This window comes from Staurois parvus, unplaced genomic scaffold (assembly GCF_062004578.1).
Source record: "Staurois parvus isolate SC_StPar_1 unplaced genomic scaffold, SC_StPar_1.0 ptg000244l, whole genome shotgun sequence".
Taxonomy (NCBI): Eukaryota; Metazoa; Chordata; class Amphibia; order Anura; family Ranidae; genus Staurois; species Staurois parvus.
This window is the reverse complement of record NW_028318040.1, coordinates 10208012-10229822: the sequence shown is the minus strand read 5'-3', so window position 1 is coordinate 10229822 and position 21811 is coordinate 10208012. Positions and strand designations below refer to the sequence as shown.

General features: G+C 40.4%; 1 protein-coding gene across 1 annotated transcript in view; it reads right to left on the bottom strand.

The window, feature by feature from the left end:
• Positions 1-581: 581 nt before the first annotated feature.
• LOC149459879 (alcohol dehydrogenase 1-like) overlaps positions 582-21811 on the bottom strand; it is a 34150-nt gene continuing 12920 nt past the window's right edge. The window contains exons 3-9 of the mRNA XM_089680570.1: positions 20648-20789; positions 20410-20497; positions 19301-19520; positions 15833-16093; positions 9942-10077; positions 9679-9820; positions 582-846 (exon numbers count right to left, since the gene is read on the bottom strand). Of these exons, the coding sequence (XP_089536696.1) occupies positions 804-846; positions 9679-9820; positions 9942-10077; positions 15833-16093; positions 19301-19520; positions 20410-20497; positions 20648-20789 (1032 nt within the window). The 3' untranslated portion in view covers positions 582-803. The remainder of the gene's footprint in view (positions 847-9678; positions 9821-9941; positions 10078-15832; positions 16094-19300; positions 19521-20409; positions 20498-20647; positions 20790-21811) is intronic.

The window sequence follows — 21811 nt, the reverse complement described above, 5'->3', positions numbered from 1 at the left end:
ACAAATCGTATATCAAAACGTTCAGCTATCCCTGCTGCCACTAAAAATATCCACATCTAAGCCATAGTCCTGATAGTTTTCACAATATGACCATTTGTTTGCAACTCACGCCGCCCATTGACATTCATTGAAACTCCACTCTAGCTACCTCAAATTTGAAGGGCAATTTCTAAACTGCGACTGTGCCTTCCTTTTTAATATTTCAGAGACATACTATGCATCAAAATGTAGGTCTGGGTCTTGTGATTCTCACAATATAAAGCTCTTCAGTGTAGGATTTAGAATTTTTAAACTACAAACATTTGAAGATGGCAACCGCCAGTGAAGTGAGCAAGTTGGAGCAGTTTGTTTTTAACCGCTCTTCTCTGCCCTTGCTGTAGAGTGAGTTGCCATAGGAACCCAGGTGTGTGAGCAGGCAGCAGAGTGACAAGCCACTCCACCCAGTTACTCCGCCCACTCTGGTTGTAGACTACTGGTGGAGGCAAGAACACTTCACACATTTTCCCCAGAAATTGTAGCTTTTCTAGTTTATAATTTATTGTTCTAAGTGGAATAGCTGGCAATATAAAAACAGACACAAGTTTAGTTCAAACCCATAATCCTTTTTTATTGTCAAAAGTTAGCTGTATATCGTAAGAAAACGATTTAATCTTGTTTAGTACAGAATGTTCAAGAAAACCCCAGAACCTAGAAAAGCAGTATGAAACCAAAGATAAAAATACAAATTTGGTGTTTCACTGAAATTGAAATGACGAAGATATGGCATTACAGTTGTGAAGAATATCCACAGGACAGCAGATGTTCTATTTCTTCTCACATTTATCCATTATAAGGACTGTGCGGACACTGTAAGATATTATTTTAACATTGCATTAGTATACTTCATTTTGCCTTAAATTAATTAGTAAACATTGTAACATTGTGCTCCATCAAGCAACCCAAAAGTTTACTTTTATTATACTTAGGACCATTTTAACTCAGCATTTATTAAATTAAATGAATTTAAAAAGATATTATTTATTGATTAACTTGGTATACTGAAAAAACAATTGTTTAAAACATGCTAGGTTTATTTGTAGGCATAATACAACTCTAGATATGAGAATCACATATTTGTACACACAACTACAAAGATACTAATCTTATCTTTCTATATAATGAGTGATTTCTGAGTGTTGCAGTTTTGTATATGAAAAGGTAATTCTCCAGTATTGTAACCCATCTGAAAAACATGCTTAACTTCCAAAATCATGTATTTTCAATGTGCTAAAGTTGTTTAGATGCAAGATTGATGATTATAGTGAATGTAAACCCATACAATGAACTTCTCGTATTTGCTTCCTTTTGGTTTGACAGATATGTCATTGAAATTTAAACCTGAGACTTTTGTCACTTTAAGATCAAATCAATGTAAAAGTTAAATCCCAATAATTACTGCAAACTTAACATTTCTGATTTTTACACTAAAGTGGTATTAAACCTAAATACAAAAACAATAATATATTGCAGCTTGCCACACTTTAAATATGGTGCCTGCAGTCATTTTGTTTTTTAAGCTTTTGTTAATTTATTTTCATCTGGTGATCTAGCCAGTAACTCTTCTTGTTTTTAGGTGTCTCTACTACTGGGTGGAAGATTAGTTTCATTTTTTTTCCTTTTGGGATAAAGGTTATACATAAATAAAAGCTGACAATTGTAATCACTAGGGATGCATCGCAATTTCAGTAGCCGAAATGTTTCCACCAAAAACACCCCTTTTGGCCATCGGCCAATATGAAAAAAAGCATTGATACAGGTGCTGAAAATCCCCCGCTCCTCGCCGCTGCCTGCCCCTCGCCACCGCCCCTCCGCCATCACCGCTGCTGCCACCACCGGCCGCCTCTTGGTAGTTCTCAGCGTTACCTGAGAAACCATCGAACGATTCCGGCACTGGGCATAGAGATTAGTGAAGGAAAGATGGCTTCTACTTATCTCTATGCCCTTGGAGGACTGGAGCGATGTCATTTCCGGTTCCAGCCATTTTTTTTTTACAGCACTAGATCAATGCTTTTTTTTAATCTAATGCTTTACATTGCAGAAGACAGATGTGGGGTCCTATTGGCCCCATATCTCTCCATAAAGAGGACCTGTCACTAATTATTTCTATCACAAGGGATGCGTGCTCGCACGTAGTGGGGAACGCATACGTAGGCCATGCCCACATATGTAAATGGTGTTCAAACCACACATGTGAGGTATCGCCACAAATGTCAGAGCAAGAACAATAAATCTCGCACTAGACCTCCTCTGTAACCTTACACTACCAACCTGTGGACATTTTTAAAGCATCACCCATGGAGATTTTTAAGTACCGCAGTTTCACGACATTCCACGAGCGTGTGCAATTTTAAAGCGTGGCATATTGGGTATCTATTTACTCGCCAAAACATTCTCTTTCATATTTTACAAAAATATTGGGGTATATATTGTGTTTTTTTTTTTTTTTTTTTAATCAAAGTGTATTTTTTTCCCCCAAAAAAAATATTAAGTTTTAAAAACTGCGCATTTCGGTTTAGGTTTTCGGCCAAGTGCATTTTGAATTTTCGTTTTTGCTATTGGCACCAGAATTTTCATTTCGGTGCACCACTAGTATGTATCCTTGTCAGTGTTAAAGGATAAGTTCACCTTTTCACAAAAAATAATAAATGCACATTTTTTTTGAAGATAAAAGAAAATGTGCATTTATTATTTTTTGTTTCTAGAGCCTCTAAAGCTTTGCGCCAGCGATCAGCAGATTGCTGGTGCCATGCAGGTCTCCTGCAGACCTGTCAGTATATCTGCTTGCCAGTACAAGATGTACCAGCAAGCAAATACAGTATACTGACAGGAAGATTCAATGAACTACTACGGAAGCTCCACAGTGCTGTGGTAGTTCATTGAGAACTACAAGCCAACAGCCGCTATACCATGAATGAATGACACGGCCGTTTGGGCGAAGCCCCACCCAGTTGCGTTTTTTAAAAATTGTGACAGCTAATGGGGAGGAGAAGATTCCCTGCTAGCTGTCAGAATGGGGAGTGGGGAGGAACGGGGCCAGTCCATTCTTAATATGTTAGATGTTACACCCTGAATATAGGTGTAGCGTAACATGTTATGAAAGGAGAACTTATCATTTAAATGATTTCTCTAATGCTTTAACTTCCACTTTTGCTCGACAGCTGGGTCTTGGCAGAAGCAACAGGTGAAGTAAAGAAAAAATCTAAAGGAAACTAATGTAGCCACTTCTAAGAATTGGTAAGCTAAACTATAATATTTTTTATTTTTGGGTTTAATACTGCTTTAACCACTAGGGGACCGCCCGCAGTACATATACTTCTACAAGGCGACCCCTGTGTGCAGGATTGTGTATATAAACGTGATCCTGCATTCCGAGGTAGGGGGCCCGGCTGGTGATTACCCACTGGAGCCCGACGATTGCCGGAAAACACAGACGGGGAGGAAGGCTGCATTGTTTGCAATGGAGCTCTTCTTCCCTGTCAGCTTCAGCACACTGTTCCTGGACACAGCCTTCTGGAACAGTGTGTAACAGAGAGGTACACACCCTTGCCCCCTAGTAAAACACTCCCCTCACACAGTTAACACTTTAATTGTCTCCAAAAGGTAACCCCTTCCTCTCCAGTGCCATTATTACAGTGTGTTTTTTTTTTTTGATCTGATCACTGTATTGGTGTCACTGGGGATGTCAGTGACCCCAAGTCAGTTCACCCCCAGTGACAGAATGTCCACCGCAGTCCCGCCATAAGTCGCTGATCACCTCCATAAGTCGCTGATTGCCGCCATAAGTCGCTGATCGCCACTATTATTAGTATAAAAAAAATCCAGTATCTATACCGTCATTTGTAAATGCTATAACTTTCATGTAAACCAATTAATTTACACGCATTGGAATTTTTTTTAGCAAAGACATGTTGCAGAACACATTTTGGCCTGAATTTATGATGAAATTAGATTTTTACATTTTTTTACTGGATCTGTTTTTTAGCAAAATGTCCAAAATATTGTTTTTTTTCTCAAAATTGTCAGTCTTTTTGCAAAAAATAAAAACCGCACAGGCAATCAAATACCACCAAAAAGCCCAATTCGTGGGAAAAAAAAGATGTAAATTTCATTTTGGTGCAGCGTTGCATGACCACGCAATTGTCAGTTAAAGTAACGCAGTGCCGTAACACAAACCGCTTATGTAACTGCTTCCTGACCGCCCTATAGCAGAAATACTGCTACAGGGAGGCACAGGTGCGCAAAATCACACATATTTTTCCCAGTTAGCTTCAGATTGCCCATCAGTACACCAGTAATCACATTTAACCCCTTGATTGCCAGGAACACGCTCATACACAATAAACACAATACATCTCCATCTCTAATATAGTGTCTGAACGGATCAATATCTTTGATCAGATCAGCACTATACCATACATTAGTATAGCATCCCAAAAAACGCAGAGTTAGTGGGATTAGCCCCGGCACCTGCCAGCACCTGCGTTTAGTCCCTACGCTTACCCCCCCTTCTCCCTGAGCAAGTGCAGTGTCAGTAGCTCACTGTCACTTGATACATTGCACACAAAACCGCAGTGTTTGCAGAATCAGGCCTGATCTCTGTTAGCACTTTCCGGTAAATTTTATTGACTCTCATATGCAGCAGAGTGCCAGTATTAGTGCCACACTACCTTTTGGTGAACTGGCGAGTACCAGCGGCCTAGTACATCCTAGTCTTTCACATACCTCTTAGACTGTAAGCTCCCATGATCAGGCCCTCCTAACCCTCTCGTATTGAACTGTATTGTTGCTGTATTGTCTCACGTTATATTGTAAAGCACTGAGCAAACTGCTGGCGCTGTATAAATCCTGTATAATAATAATAATAATAATACCAGCACTGCAGTATCACTTGGTGACGTGGTGAGTCCCATAAGTGCAGAACAAGCTGGTGCGGTGGAGAGCTCAAGTATTGTCCCACAACCACCAAGAATTCGCACACAGGCCTGTAGAGCCCCTAGTATCCTTCCAGATGTGCTTGCAAATCCCGATTGGTAGCCCACAAATTCTGCAACACCCTTACTTCCCCCATTCACTGCCCAACACGGAATTCAGGTGGAAATAGCAAATTTATCTCCTCCCCTTGATTTTTTGGATCTGTATGCATTGGATTGTGGATCAAAGCATTTTATATGCACAACAATTTATCGCTGCCAACCCAAATTCAAACCTTGCCAGACCGTTTGCATGAAAACTCATTATGCTTTCCGAATTTAAATTTTTTTTGGGTTTAACCCTCAACATGGGCATTACTAAAAAAAATGAATTGCAGTTGTATTGGTCCACAGATCCTATTCAACATATGCCGTGTTCTCTGCTGCCATGGCCAGGCATAGGTATGAGAGTATAATGTGTTTTATGCATTTCATTGACAATACACTCTGTCATTCTCCAGGTGACCCTGCATTTGACCGGCTCCACAAAATTCAGACCCTCGCAAATCACCTTAACCAAAAATTTGCTGATGTCTATACTCCCCAGCATAAAATCTGCATTGATGAGTCCCTCATTAATTTTTCTGGCCACCTTGAATTCAAACAATTTATCCCCAGCAAGCGTGCCAGATATGGGGTCAAGATGTAGAAGACCAATGAGAGGACAACAGGCTATACTTATCATTTTCGGATTTACGAGGGAAAAGATAGTCACGTGGAGCCCCCCGAATGCCCAGACTAAATGGGGAGCAGTGGCAAGATAGTTTGGGACTTGGTGTCATCCTTTTTCAATATGGGGTACAACTTACGTGGACAATTTTTATTCAAACGTGCCACTATTTAGACATTTGTACAATCTTGGAACTGGCGCATGTGGCACCGTGCGACCTAATGTGTGTCCACCATTAGAAGTGGGTGGATGCAGGGCGGTATATTTTAATGGTGGGCATACCACACCTTTTTGTTTTGGCAGAGATTTCTTCTCTTTTTTTCATTCAGTCCACAGGCTGAATACAAAAAAAAAGAACATATCATATATACCAAACAAGGACCAGCGACATACTGGTATATCACTGTACTTTGAATGGTTATACCACGATGATGCCTACAGCTGCAGGCATCATCCTGGTATAATTTTTTTCAGCTGGCAATCGGCCTTCATGTAAAAGCAATCCTAGTGGCTAATTAGCTGCAGGATTGCTTTTACAAGCAGCGGGAGACAAAACCCCCCTTCCTCCGCTGCCTTCCACGGCCTTCTCGGGCAGTCCCAAGCCATCGGGGGAACCCGGTGTTTCTTCCAGCTGACCATAGAGCTGTTTGGAGATCAGAATGGTGCCAATTGTCTCTATAGCCTAAGAAATCAGAAGCTACAAGCATTTCATCACTTCAGTTTTGCAGGATATAAACAGCACCATTTGTAAATTGGGAAAGCATCTGATCACACCGATCTTGATAATGTAAGGGCAGAGGAGATATCTAGAGTTTGATAGACCCCAGATTTCTCAAAAAAGAATATTCCCTCCTAGATTGTAAGCTCCAAGGAGCAGGGCCCTCCTTTCCCTCTTGTATTGAACTGTATTGTTGCTGTATTTTCTCCCGTTATATTGTAAAGCACTGAGCAAACTGTTGGCGCTATATAAATCTTGTATAATAATAATAATAATATATGACAATGCCCATTGAAGTTATAGGGGATATTTGCATTCCCTGTGATAGCATTAAAAGTGATAAAAAAAAATAAAGGGACAGTGTCCAAATAATTAAAAAATCTAAAAACTTAAAAAAAAAAGAAAAAGAAAAAAAAGTACTCTTGCCCCCCCACGCACGTGCACACCTGCGTTCGTGAGCGTTGTGCACTGTGCCAGTATGGAAACAGCAGTTGCACCATGCATGTGAGGTATCGCCACGAACATCAGATCAAGGGCAGTAATTCTAACACTAGATCTCCTCTGTAAATCTAAAATTGTAGCTTGTAAAGGCTTTTAAAACATTGCCTATGGATATTAAAAACGTATGCAGTTTGTTGCTATTGCACAGGGCATGCGCAGTTTTAAAGCATGTCATGTTTTGTATCTATTTACTTGGCATACCATCATCTTTTACATTTTACCAAATAATTGGCCAATATATTGTGTTTTTATGCATTAAAAGTAAAAAAAAGTGTATTTATTTAAAAATTGCGTTTGAAAAATCGCTGCGCGAGCACTATGTGCGATAAAAAACTTCAGCACCTACCTTTATTCACTAGGGTGTTTGCTTTTAAAAAATATATAATGTTTGAGGTTTAAATTAATTTCCCAGCAAAAAATACTGGTTTTTTTTCATGTGAACAAAGTGCCAGAAAAGGCTTGATCTTCAGGTAGTTAGAAGAGTGAGTGATGTGTGGCATAAACTTCTAATGCTGGGCATAAAACGCCCCCCCCCAAAATGACCCCTTTTTGGAAAGTAGACACCCCAAACTATTTGCTGAGAGGCATGTTGAATCAATAGAAGAATTTATTTTTTTACCACAAGTTTTTGGAAAATGACAAACAAAAATTTTTTTTTCTTACATAAAATTGTCACTTAAATGATTTATTGCTCACACATGCCATGGTTATATGTGGAATTACTCCCCAAATACATTCTGCTATGTCTTCCGAGTATGGGGGTACCACATGTGAGAGACGTTTTGGCAGTCTAGCCAAGTACAGGACCCCAAAATCCAATAAGCACCTTCAGGCTTTTAAAGGGCTTTATTTCCTCATTACACTTCTAGACTACCTATCACAGTTTCGGAAGCCCTGACATACCAGGATAGCACCAAACCCCCCCAAATGACCACTTTTGGAAAGTAGACATTCCAAGGAATTTGATAAGAAGCATGGTGAGTATTTTGCAGATCTTGTTTCTTGCCACAAGTTTTTGGAAAATGAAGAAAAAAAACAAAAACGTATTTTGAGAAAAAATGTGTTCTGAAGAATACTCACCATGCCTCTTTTTAAATTCCTTGGGGTGTCTACTTTTCAAAAAGGGGTCATTTGGGGGGGGGGGGGTTTGGTGCTATCCTGGTATTTCAGGGCCTTCGAAACTGTGATAGGTAGTGAAGAAGTGAAAAGAGGATGTTACGCACCTTCAGGCTTTCAAAGTGGTCATTGGATTTCAGGCTCCTGTATGTGGCTGGGCTCCCAAAAAGTCCCACACATGTGGTATCCCCATACTCGGTAGAAGTACCAGAATGTATTTTGGGGTGTAATTCCACATATACCCATGGCTTGTGCGAGAAATATATCATTAAATATCATTAGATTGTAAGCTCGAAAGAGCAGGGCCCTCGATCCCCTCATGTTTTGCATTGTATTGTTATTGTTCTGTCACATGTTCTGCCCCCCTTTGTAATGTACAGCGCTGAGTGAACTATCGGCGCTTTATAAATACTGTATAATAATAATAATAATTAAAATGACAACTTTGTGTAACAAAAAAAAAAGTTTTTGTCATTTTCAAGAAACTTGTGGAAAGAAAAAAAAATCTTCCATGGTCAAAATATGCCTCTCAGCAGATAGTTTAGGGTGTCTACTTTCAGAAAAGGGATTATTTGGGGGTGTTTGTACTATCCTGGTATTTTAGCACCACAAGAAATGTGATGAGCAGTCAGAAAGTAAAAGCTGTGTAAATTCCATTATCTATACCATAGTTTGTAGATGCTATAACTTTCACAGAAAGCAATCAATATACACTTATTGGGATTTTTTTAAACAAAAACATGTAGAAGATTACATTTTGGCCTAAATTTATGATGAAATTTCAGTTTTTTGGATATTTTTTATGACAGAAATGAGAAAATATTGTTTTGTTTTTTTTTAATTTTTTTTTTCTCAAAACTTTTTTTGTTTATAGCGCCAAAAATAAAAAGCACACAGGGGATCAAATACCACCAAAAGAAATCTCTATTTGTGTGAAAAAAAGGACATAAATGTATGTACCGTGTTGCATGATCGCGCAGTTGTCAAATAAATTAGTGCAGCGCTGTATAGCAAAAAAATGGCGTAAATTGCAGTATCTATACCATAGTTTGTAGACGCTATAACTTTCACACAAAGCGATCAATATACACTTATTGGGATTTTTTTTACCAAAAACATGTAGCAGAATACATTTTGGTTTAAATGTATAACTAACTTTGAGTTTACTATATATTTTTTATAGCCGAAAGTAAAAAATATAGGTTTTTTTCAAAATTCTCAGTCTTTTTTTGTTTATAGCGTGAAAAATAAAAAGCGCACAGGTGATCAAATACGACTGAAAGAAAGCTCTATTTGTCTGAAAAAAGGACTTAAATTTTGGTTGGGTGCAGCATTGCATTACCGCGCAATTATTAATAGAATTAGTGCAGCGCCGAGTAGCAAAAAAGAGACCTGATCATTGGGGGGGGGGGGGGGTTAAATCCTCTAGAGGGCGAGTGGTTAATTATTTGATAACAGCAGCAAAATCAATGACAGTGCCATATTTGCACAAATAGTGGTAAAACGTCACTACTTACAGAGATAAACAAAGTGCTTTATAAAACCTCGTGAGCGGACACTACTGCATTTAAAAGCCACAAAATAATTAGTTTAATGTTAATATTATTTGTATGTATAATTCTAGTGATTTCAAAAGAGAAGGGCCTTATTAACAAATTGTTTACCATTTCCCATGTCTCATGAGGTCAAAGCCCTCATTGATCTTTTCAAATGGCAACTTTTTTGTCACCAGCTTGGAGAGGTCAAATTTCTTGGCTTCCATGGCGTCTTGTACTAAGCCTGGGAAGTGCAAGTCGGCCTTAAAATCTGTAAATGAAAGAAAAAAAACAAATGCTAGAATTAACAAGGTCCAGGGTTTTCTGTGTGCATGTATATTGTAATACACATTGAAATGTACGCAGCGAGTTATAAAGGATAAGAGTTTTACCTCCCAAGAAAGCTCCATTCAGTTGACGTCCAGTTAGAAGCAACATAACATCTATCACAAGCCTATCTGAGGATTTTGGAACTCCAATGATATTAGCAGATCCATAAGAATAGTGAGTGGACTTAATCATAGATTCCTAAAAAAAAGTTTCCCAGTTAGTTATACTCTTAATTAGTTAATTATTGGTTAATTAATTTTAAGTAATAATTTGTTAATTAGCAGATTTTTGTTTATTTAAACCTGAACATTTTTGTTTATATTTTGCCTTTTCTACCTCCAATAAACGTTAATAAGCATTTTAAATAAACATTTCGGTTTCAAATACATACCTTATTTCAAACCCAGTGATATGATCAATGGGTTTCTTTGCTTCTCTGTGCTGTGCAGGCAGATCATAATTGGTGGTAGGGGTCACCAGGGTACTATACCTAGCTTCCTGACAACATCATATCACTCTACCTCAGTCTCAAGCACCCACAGCCCAGATGCATACATTGAACTGGCACTTTGGAGGAGTTCTGCAAATGCAAAATGCCTTGATGGATGAAAGTCAGTCAGGGGAAGTGAGTGTTCCAAGGAAGATTGCATTACATACAGAGGTACGTAATGCCCACATGTGATGCTGAGCCTCCCTGACTGAAAGCATTAAATCCCAATGAATGAAAGAGGTGGACCAAGGTCAGTAAGGCTACGAAGAAAATAGCTAATTGATGCTGGAAGTAGGCAATTTTAGTACAGCCAAGGAACCTTTACAGCTGTGCAATGCTGAAGATAAGGCTAGAGTTCAGCTTTAAATACATGTCTATTTTTCCTTTCATTTTTATCTTTCCTTTTTGAAAGCGGTAATTTCATTATAAAACGTTGCCCTTTTTGGCACATTTTATGTAGTCCTTCTGCTTTTACAGCAAATAAAATAAAACCAGCCAGATGAAAAAAAACATATTTTTTTTATACATCTTAAACATGGATGTATTTTTCAAAAAAATGCTTAAAGTGTATGTAAAGTCTATTTTTTTTAAAATAACAAACATGGTATACTTACCTACTCTGTGCAATAGAATTACATAGAGTGGTCCCAATCCTCCTCTTCTGGGGTCCCCTGCTATTGCTCTCCACTCTTCCTCATCTCTGTATGCCACCACAGGAAGCCAATTCCTATAGGCACACCTGCAGACTCAATCCCAAGCCGTGCTGCCTGCATCCATGGATACAGGCAGTGTATCCCAGCACCCCTTCCCCAAACCCTCATCACAGAATGGCTCCCGCTGCCTCAGCAAAGCCTGTGAAAGCCTGGAGAGTCGCTACAGACAGGCACAGCTCTGGAGCAGGTGAGTATAAAGGGGGGTGAGGGAGCGATACAGATACTGGAACATACATTTTTTACCTTATGGAGGGAATGCATTAAGGTAAAAAATGTTTAGGCTTTAGAACCACTTTTAGGTAGAATTGCAGGCTAAAGCTAACTAGTCTTATAAATGTCTCCTTTTCCTCCTAGCATGTATAATGACTAACCTGTGTAAAAAAGATGCATATACTTACCTATTTTCAGCCCAATCAGGTGCAGTCATGTGATCCAGTTCCCCTATGTCAGCCAGAGGGAGTGCCAACAATGGCTGCATCATGGGAGCCTATGGGTGACATCACTACTCCAGGCTTTACAAGCCACTGTAAAGAGCTCTTTCCTCCTCCCTGCAGGCACTGTACATACGCTGGCTGTACATTAAAGTCAGACTTGCACTTGGAATTCCAGCTCTATACATTCTTGGGTGAGAGACCAATTTTCGAATGAATGGAATTTCCTGAATGAAAACCACATTCACTGTTAGAATTTTGCCTGAGAAAAAATTTCACCCTTCTTCCAATTTTCTCATTGCTATGGTAAAAAAAAATGCCAATTAGAAAATCAAAAAATCATTTTGAAAACTAAAATGTGTGCAAATTGTGTGTTTTCCTGGGCTAAAAGACCAGGCTCCAACTACCAGCCGCTTAACAGAATTGGCAGAATAGTGTTGTATGACATATCAGAAAAAATATTCATAAAACATCCTAAACTTTATTTATCAATAAGCTTAAAAAAAACACACAAAATAAAAATCTTGATCAAGAGAACACATACATTGGAATCACTGCTGGATCAGTATATCTCTAATATCAGTGTAATGCTATCTACCAATAGGACATTGGATGAGGACACAAATAATAATGTAGAGTCCACAATAAACATCAGAATTTTAAGCAAATGTAATCTTCTCTATATCCTCTCTATAAAGTGGGCTCTCCAACTAACAGAATCAATAATAACAATTGCCATAGCTTATTGTAAGTTTCACAGAGGTATGGTTGATGGCTGTATCTTTCAGAAAGAATCTGTCACACAGTAAAAATGAGGCTATCTGGATAAACCAGAATCATCAGAGAGCATAGCCCTTGGGTCCACTAGGTTGGCCAGGACAACACTGTGTGTCAGATTGCTTGAATACTCATACAGACTCAGTATTATTGCACAACGTAGAACAATTGTAACACATTTAGAAGCATGTCAGTGGTGTTAGGTGCCCTCCAAAGAAGAGGCAAGCAGCACATAACTTGGGTCTCAGACAGTGGTGTTCAAGTAAATGTTCTATAAATGCAGCTGGTCTATACTGATGAAACCGGTCAAGCCAGGGAAGGACTGACAACTCATGGGGTCCCCAGGCAGTAAGAGATAATGGGGCCCCCTGTACCTCCACCTACACTCAAGCACACACACACAACACCCTACCTACATATTGTAGCTCAGCTGCATAGAAGGGTCATTTACATATTTACTGTAGCATTTACATATTTTCCGTAGAAGCCACTGGGCACTTTAAGGTTTAAAGATGGCTGCCATGTGGGGGAAGTGAAAGAGAGAGGGGAGTGAGAGGGTGAAAAAGAGGAGTGTGAGAGAGAGAGAGAGAGAGAGAGAGAGAGAAGAAGGGATGAGAGAGGAGGGGTGTGTTTTAAATTGCGCTAAAAATTGGGCATGGCTTAAAAGGGGTGTGGTTAAATAGTGTCTGAGATGACTTATATAGTGCAGAATGAGGTAATGTTAAATAGGGAATTTACAGTGTGGAGTGTATGACAGTGGGTAGTATGTACAGGGAGAGGAGTGCGGAGTGTACGGCGGTGGGTAGTATGTGTAGGATGGTGTCAGTAGGTGGTGTTAGTAGTTCTTCATTTATATTAGTATTATTTAATTTTTTTTACAATTTTATGATTTTGTTTACAAATTAATGTGTTATTATTTTTATCATTTATTTTCAAAATGCTTTTGGGTGGCCAGTGGATGCTGCCAGTAGAGCAATGGCGCGGGTGTCAGAATTTTTAAATGTTTATTATCTAATTTTTTAACTATTTTTTCCAATTTATTTCTGTATTTTTTTTCACATTGATTTTGTGGGGGCAGCGGACAGTGTCAGTAGGGAGTGAACAGGGAGCACTAGTATATGTTGGGCTGTCATTAGATTGGGATGAATAAACAGAACTTGTACCCCCTTATATTGGAAGGAAGGGAATGGATGGAGGGAAGGAAGGAAGGAAGGAAGGAAGGTAGGAAGGAAGAAAGGAAGGAAGGAAGGAAGGAAGAAAAGGGAGGGAGGGAAGGAAGGAAGGAGGGGTGGGAGGAAAGAATGAAGGGAGGGGATGGAGGAAGGAAGGATGAAAAGGGAGGGAGGGAATGGATGAAGGACGGAAGGAAGGAAAGAAGGGAGGGAAGGAAGTAAGTAAGAAAAGGGAGGGAGGGAATGGATGGAGGAAGGAAGGAATGAAGGAGAGGGAGGGAATGAAAGAAGGAAGGAAGGGAGGAAGGAAATGAAAAGAGGAGAGGGAGGGAGGGATGAAAGAATGAAGGGAGGGGATGGAGGAAGGAAGAAAAGGGAGGGAGGGAATGGATGGAGGAAGGAAGGAATGGATGGATGAAGGAAGGGGAGGGAAGGAAAGAATGAAGGAAGGAGGGGAGGGAGGAAGGAAGGAAGAAAAGGGAATAAATAGAGAAAGGAAGGAAGGGAAGGGAGAAAAGGGAGGGAGGAAATGGATGGAGGAAAGAATGAAGGAAAGGGAGGTAAGGAAGGAGGGGAGGGAGGAAGGAAGGATAAGGAAGGAAGGAAGGAAGGAAGGGAGGGAGGGAGAAAGGAAGGAAGGAAGAATTGAAGGAAGGGGGAAAGAAGGAAGGAATGATTGAAAGACAAGGAGGAAGGTAAGGAAAAACTTAAGGGAGGGGTTAGAGGAAGGAATGAAGGTAAGGAAGAAAAGGGAGGGAGTGAATGATGGAAGGAAGGAAAGAAGAAAATGGATGGAGGATGGAATGAAGGAAGGGGAGGGAAGGAAGAAGGGGAGGGAGGGAGGAAGAAAAAGGAGGGATGAAATAGATGAAGGAAGGAAGGAAAGAAGGGGAGGGAGAGCAAAAGAAAGGAAGGGTAAGAGGGAGGGAGGGAAGGAAGGAAGGAAGGAAGGAAGGAAGGAAGGAAGGAAGGAAAGAAGGAAGGAAGGAAGGAAAGAAGGAAGGAAGGAAGGAAGGAAGGAAGGAAGGAAGGAAGAAAAGGGAGGGAAGGAGGGAATGGATGGAGGAAGGAAGGAAATGGATGGAAGAAAGAATGAATGAAAGGAAGGAAGGAGGGAGGAAGAAAATTAATGAAAGGAGGGGAGGGAGGCAGGAAGGAAGGATATGAAAGGAGGGGAGGGAGGAAAGAATGAAGGGAGGGGATGCAGGAAGGAAGGAATGAAGGGAGAAAGGAAGGAATAACTGAAGGACGTGGAGGAACGGAAGGAAAAAATTAAGGGAGGGGATAGAGGAAGGAATGAAGGTAAGGAAGAAAAAGGAGGGAGGGAATGAAGGAAGGAAGGAAGAAAATGGATGGAGGATGGAATGAAGGAAGGGGAGGGAAGAAAGGAGGGTAGGAAGGAAGGAAGGAAAAGGAGAGATGAAATAGATGAAGGAAGGAAGGAAGGAAGGAAAGAAGGGGAGAGAGGGAGGGAGAGCAAAAGGAAGGAAAGGAGAGAGGGAAGGAAGGAAAGAATGAAGGGAGGGGATGGAGAAAGGAAGAAAAGGGAGGGAATGGAAGGAGGAAGGAAGGAATGAAGAAAGGAGGAATGAAGGGGAGAGAGGGAGAGAGAGAGAGGGGGGAGGGGGAGAATCACAGAGCTGTCGACTGATCTGGACAGGAGAGGCAGAGCAGATCCTCTCACCTCTGCTCTGCAGTGGAGGATAGGGGGAGGGGCTGGACACTGTCAGAGAAGATGAGGCATCAGAGACCTGTGAGGGGGGGGGGGGCTGAGAATCACAGAGAGGGGGCCCAGGAGGGAAATCCAATGCACAGTCAGGGATGATCGGTGCAGTGGAGAGACAGTGACAGCACCGATCTCCCTGCATGGATTTCAACAAGGCAGCTGGAAGTCTCTCCCTCCCGCAGCTTTCAGCTGCTTCATTGAAATCCATTCAGGGAGATCGGTGCTGTCACTGTCCCTCCCCTGCACTGATCACCTCCGACTTTGTTCCTGATACATATCATCCATGGGGGGGGGGGGGCAGGGTGTGTGTAGTGAACATCCCGCACCCATGGATGATATGCCTCTCACCTTCCCACAGCCCACCGGCTCCATCACCAGCACAGTGTCCGGACCCTTCACCCGACCCACTCTGTCACCGGGTGAAGTGACAGGTGAGCTACTGCTGGGTCGTGATCTGAGACTGCCTCCTTCTCCGCTCCCCACACTGTCACTGGACAGTGATCCTCTCACAGGCCCCCTACTGACCCCGGGCCCTCGGGCAATGCCCAAATACCCAAACGGTCAGTCCGCCCCTGGGTTAAGCAGTTTTAGAAAGATAAAGGAATGACAAACTAAAAAAGTTCTTTTATTTTTTTATCTCTTACCATAACATCAACTTTGCCAATGCATTCAAATGCATAGTCTGCTCCTCCTTCAGTCATTTCCACAATAACTTCATGGATTGGTTTGTCACAGTCATTTGGATTGATGCATTCAGTGCATCCCACTTCTTTAGCTGTGCTAAATTTGGTTGGGTTGATGTCTACGCCAATTATCCTGGCAGCACCAGCAACTTTGCAACCCATGACAGCAGACATTCCAATTCCACCCAAACCAAACACAACACACGTGGTCCCTGGTTTCACCTAGGAAAAAACACATTTACTAAAATGTTATAAGGGTTTATACTCTGAAAATAAATATAGGTCTTAATTATAATAGCTATGGATAGTTTACCTGTTGAAAGAACTATTCAATAACTCACTTTTTAAATTCCTACTATTTGAGAATTTAGCATTTTCTTAGGAAATGTGAGATCAGGAGATTTGTATACTTTTAGGCTGTATTCACATATGCACAGTGCACTGTAAAATGCCAGTCACCACACGGACACTCAGAAAACAATTGTTTTCTGTGTGTCCCATTCACACAGCAATGCAAACTGGCAGCTGCACTGCATCGAGTTGTGATAAAAAGCAGACTTTCTGCATTTTATCACAGCGCACTGTACAGGATTGCATTTCACCATACAGCAGTGCAACACATTGTGATGCTGTATGATGATATAAATGAAGTGTACTTTTGTACACCCCCAATAAATTTAAGTGAGGGGGAAAATAGGGAGCTGCAAGTCTAAACAGTCTAAACATCTTAAACCCAGCATGTTACCTTGGGTTATAGGCTCATACCCTCAGTTGACTGGACATTGCCAAAGCTCTTGAGGACCTGCCCCATGCCTCACTCCATAAGTCCCCAGTTTTGTAGCAATCAATGCAAACTAACCAAGGAACAGAGTAGAGGGTGGTCTGTGTCCTGTGCTGTACTTCAAGAATTGAATTTACAGATATGTCAACATTTCTCCTATCTTAATCATACAGTGTAGGACCCAAGCATAGTATCCATAGACCCTGGGATGTCCCTAAGCAATAAATTAGAAGGGTGGGAAAAATACACACAATAGAAATGTGCAACAGGTCCCAAAAAAGAGTTGGCTAACCTAACTTCAGAATGCTGTTGTAATCAGCATAATTGAAGTTACCATTGTTCGGGAATGAGCTTATCCTGAAGGAAAGAAGATGGAATAAATATGCATAAATGTGTATATATATATATATATATATATATATATATATATGGCAGGCTGTATGACCATGATGACGAACCACCCCAAATTAGCTGTAGAATGAGGTCCTCCTTAAAGGAGGAGTTACATGATTGAAAGAAGAGTTACCAGCTGAACATGTTATCTATCTCAGATGCTGTTGATGAGAGGAAAATAGAATGTGGCTGGGAAGAACCTGATAGGGAAAAATTCCCACAGGCCATCTTTTGGGGGTTGGTACTTTAGAAGAACCCCTGATAAAAAAAGCTTTTCCTTGCCAGCTATAATATAAATCCCTGGAAGAAGGATATATGTGTAATAGTACTACACCATTTTCAAGAGGAATGGAAGGTGTTCCCTTTGGAGGTGCCAGAGATGCCTAAGGTATGGAGACTGCCAATAAGGTAGTCAAAAGGAAGAATCCACCAGGAGTATTAAATTATACGTTCATTACTGCAGAGACTCTAAGAGTGAGGTTTCAAGTAAGCACAAAATGGTGACAGAAGATTGGATTATAAATGGAGCTGAAAGCCCTACTCCTTCCAATCTCAGTCTTAAAACCTCTTTTATGTATGCTTAGAGAAAAAGGACAAGGGTAACCCAGGTCCTATAACAAGGGTGTAAGGTACAGATCTGGGACAAACCAGTTAGGAGTGCAGCCAGAAAAAACCTGTGTTACAGAGTGCACTCTGTAAGGGGTTCTGCTTGTGTAACAGGGAAGCAGAATGTAAACAGATATATAAAGGGTATGCCTGAATATAGTTTAACCTTGTATAAGGTAAGGGAAGAAAAACAAATTTAAAGAAGTTGTAAAACTCCACAGTTAATAGGGGAAATAGAATAAAAACAAACCTCTTTAGTGCCAGAGGTTTAAAATAAGGGCAGAAGGTGACCTTGCAAAAAAGTGAAGGCATCTTTTAGACAGCCATACTCTATAAGTAGACTGAAAGTCCTAACGTGCTAGGTTGAAATCAGCCTGAGTGGGTAAGGAAGAATCTTCTGCATTCTATTCTAGATCTTCATAATTATCTTAATCTTTGTAATGTTTAAGAATAAACCTAGAATTTGGCCAGGAAACAATTTCTGGCATTCGACATCAAGCTGCGGTGTGCCAGAGATATAGGCAGATTTGGATGCAGGGACAAGTGCTATGGCTATTTACTGCTTCAGTGCTAGGGAAGGCTCATAAATCTGAAGTGGAGTGGCATGTAAAGCCCTGGCAAGGTGACTGTTAGATTTAACTTATGCCGTGGCTGCCTTCTTTTTGGATTCCGCCATATTGCTACAGGTGAAGATATATCCCCATGGGGAACTCACAAAGTAAGGTGTGGAATACAGGGTAAGCATGTCCAGGAGGATAATGTTATAGCTTGACTGGAGACGGTCCTGTAGCAAGCATCCTCATGGAAGAGTGTCTTCATGCCTTATTAAGGTTGTAGGTGGGATGGTCTGTGCTATCATGTAATACTCAGTCATCCACCTGAGCCTGGTGAAGTTTTAGTGTCAAGTTTGAAAAGTTTACTCAGAAACATGAAGAACATTCCAAACATCATCTCGGTTATAACAGTGAAAGTCAGAAATATAGAGCAAGCCTGTCTTACTTGTCTATCCTGCTGATCCCTGTAAAGGTAGGCATATCCCAGAAGGGGTATTCAGGGTCTGGGTTCCACAGGGATGGACCACGACCCTGAACCTGTATAGCACCCTGTGGCTAACTCAATGCATTGCACCAAGTGCCAATCTAAGCACCCCACACAGGATTCAGTGCCCAAAGCAACATTACGGGTTACGGGTTTGGGTACCCCAAGGTTTTACCAAGGTTACACAATCCAGATGTACTGCTTCTATTGTGATACAGTGAGGAGTTGACTGACAAATCTGGAGATAATATAATAAAGTAAGAAAGTTATGCGTGATTTCTCTGCAAGGGAGATGTTTGACACCTATAACCACTAGCAAAAAACTTGACTTATGAAGTGAGGCAGGGTTCTAGGGGAGGAACCCCAGGGCAGCATATCCTAAAGAGCTGTGCCAGTGTCCAATCATCTGAAAATATGAGCCTATAACACAGGGTCTATGAATACTGTGCCTGTGGCCTGTATTGTATGACTAAGCTATTTTATTTTATATACTGTATTGTTCTGATAATTTCTTTTGATATCCTGGAGCTATCTGAAGTGCTCCTGTTTGTAGAATATTTCATAACATCATTCTGTAAATTTCAATATGGAAAATATTTAGTCAAACTTACTTTGGCGGTGTTAAGTACTGTTCCATAGCCAGTGGAAAATCCACATCCAATAAGGCACACTTCATCCAACTTTGCTTTAGGATCAATCTTAATACATGCAAATTCATCCACACAAGTGTATTCTGTAAATGTACTGCATAACATGAAGTTGTGGATCTGTTTTCCATTGATGCTAAATCTGGTGGTTTTGTCAAGCATAACCCCATTGTTTTTGCCAACGCTGTAATGAAAACATGTAATAATGGCTGTGTCAAAATATTTGATCAGCTCGTTTGCATCCTATACTATAATAGACGGAAAAAAGACAAAATTAGCTGAGTAGCTGCCTTCCATTTTGTTTGGACTAGACTGTGGTTAGATCATTACTTGTATCTCCAGATGACACTTTTTAGCAAGATCGGAGAAAACATGTACTGGCCTGGTAGCAACATAAAGTCCACTGCAGATAATGCCAATGCCATGTGCATCTGCACTTGTAGAAAACCCTAGTTTAACCATTAGTTTTGAAAATGTTTACATACTGCTGGTACATTATGGGACCTACAGCATGTCACATAAAGTAAAATGGGCCATCACTGCATCCACTACATTTGTACAGGGAACATGTAATGCGTACTGCCTGATATCTTTTTTGTGCCCATGCACTTATTACTAGTACTTACGTATTACTATTAAAGGAAAGACCTTTTGGCCAAAAGCTCATAGATGGACACAACTGTGAAGGCCTAGGAGTGCCCCAAAAAAGAAAAATCACCCTATTGGGATTACCAATGGTTTGCTGAAAATGCAAACTGTTTATTATAAACAATAGTAATTTGTCTGTGAAGGTTCTTATTTTCAAGGTCATTGTATAGATAGTAATAGTTGCATTGAACTGGATTTGTTCTGTAAAGACATTTCATAATTGAGATAAGCTGTCTCTTCAGTTCAGATGAGTGTCAAGAGCATAATGACAGGTTTGGCATATTTTGCCAAACCAGTAATTAAAAAGTACACAAACGCAAAGATTATAGTAAAATGTCCTGTCAAGGTGAAGAGTCTATATCCATTGATGTTGAGCCTAATTGTGTATCTCCAAAATGAAGTAAAAATAGGAAAAAAAAACTTACTCATTGTCTACACAGAAGTTGCTATCCTCATGCAGGCAGCTTTTACACTTCATACACATTGGACTGCACAAGACAATAACATGATCTCCTGTAAACATAAATGTATATTGTGATAAAGGGATCGCCAGAATTATGGCAGAAATACACCTTGAGGTAAGCATATCACAGATTCAACAATTGTGATCTAATAAAATACATTGCAGTAGTTTTGATTCATTTTAAGGGTATTTGTAGTTACCTGGTTTAACCTTTGTTACTCCTTTTCCAACACTCTCAACAATTCCAGCTCCCTCATGGCCCAAAATAATAGGAAAATGTAGGCAGGCCATACCACATGTGAGGGCATGGTCATCAGTGTGGCAGATTCCACTAGCACAGATCTAAAAAAATCAAGCACATCTATGATAAAAATTGTTCATATGTTACAAACATTATGTACATTATATACAGTGTATAATGAATACAAATATATAATGGTGTGTGGAAGAAGCTCTAACATTTCCCTGTACATAGCTGAATGGTTTAGGTTTGTTTGTTCATTTACTTTTTTTTTTTTTTTTTTTTTTAAATAAAATAACAAACATGTCATACTTACATTTTCTGTACAATGGTTTTGCACAGAGCAGCCCTGATCCTCCTCTTCTCGGGTCACTATCAGCGCTCCTAGCTCCTCCTCCCTGCAGAGTGCCCCCAGAGCAAGCTGCTTGCTCAGGGGACACTCGTACGTGCTCCCTTCCGAGCTGGTTCTGTATGTCCATAATACATACAGAGCATGGCTTGGCCCCACTCCCTGCTGTCTCCCTGCTAGCTGTGATTGACTCCCACTGCTGTATCTCAGCCTATGCGGAGAAAAAGACCTGAGAGAGCTCAGGTTCTCATGCACAGCACTGGATTGTGATCGGGCTGAGGGGGGAGCTGCACACTGAAGGTTTTTTACTTTCATGCATAGAATTCATGAATGTAAAAACAACACCGTTTAAATTAAAACTAATGGTTGAGTGCACAAAAACTATACACTCACAGCAAGGAAGGAGATAGCTACTAAGGGATAGCGATGGACAAGCAAAATGTTTATAATGCTTATGGCCTATATGATATATGGGTCAAGGAAGAAGGTGAGTGCATGGCACACATTGGTGATGGGAAGCACTTCTGTATATGTTGGATGAAGTGAACACTTTACAACACTGTTGTGGAGCACGGTGTGTCTTGCTGTAATGTGAGCGTATAGGTTTTGTGCACTCAACCATTAGTTTTAATTTAAACGGTGTTGCACTACGATATATGTTTTTGTTTTTTATATACACGTTTTTGGAGTCGTGATTGAGTGAAGAAATTTTGGATTCATCGCCACATGAAAGGAAAAACACATTCTGTAAAAATGCATTTGACCTATTATAAT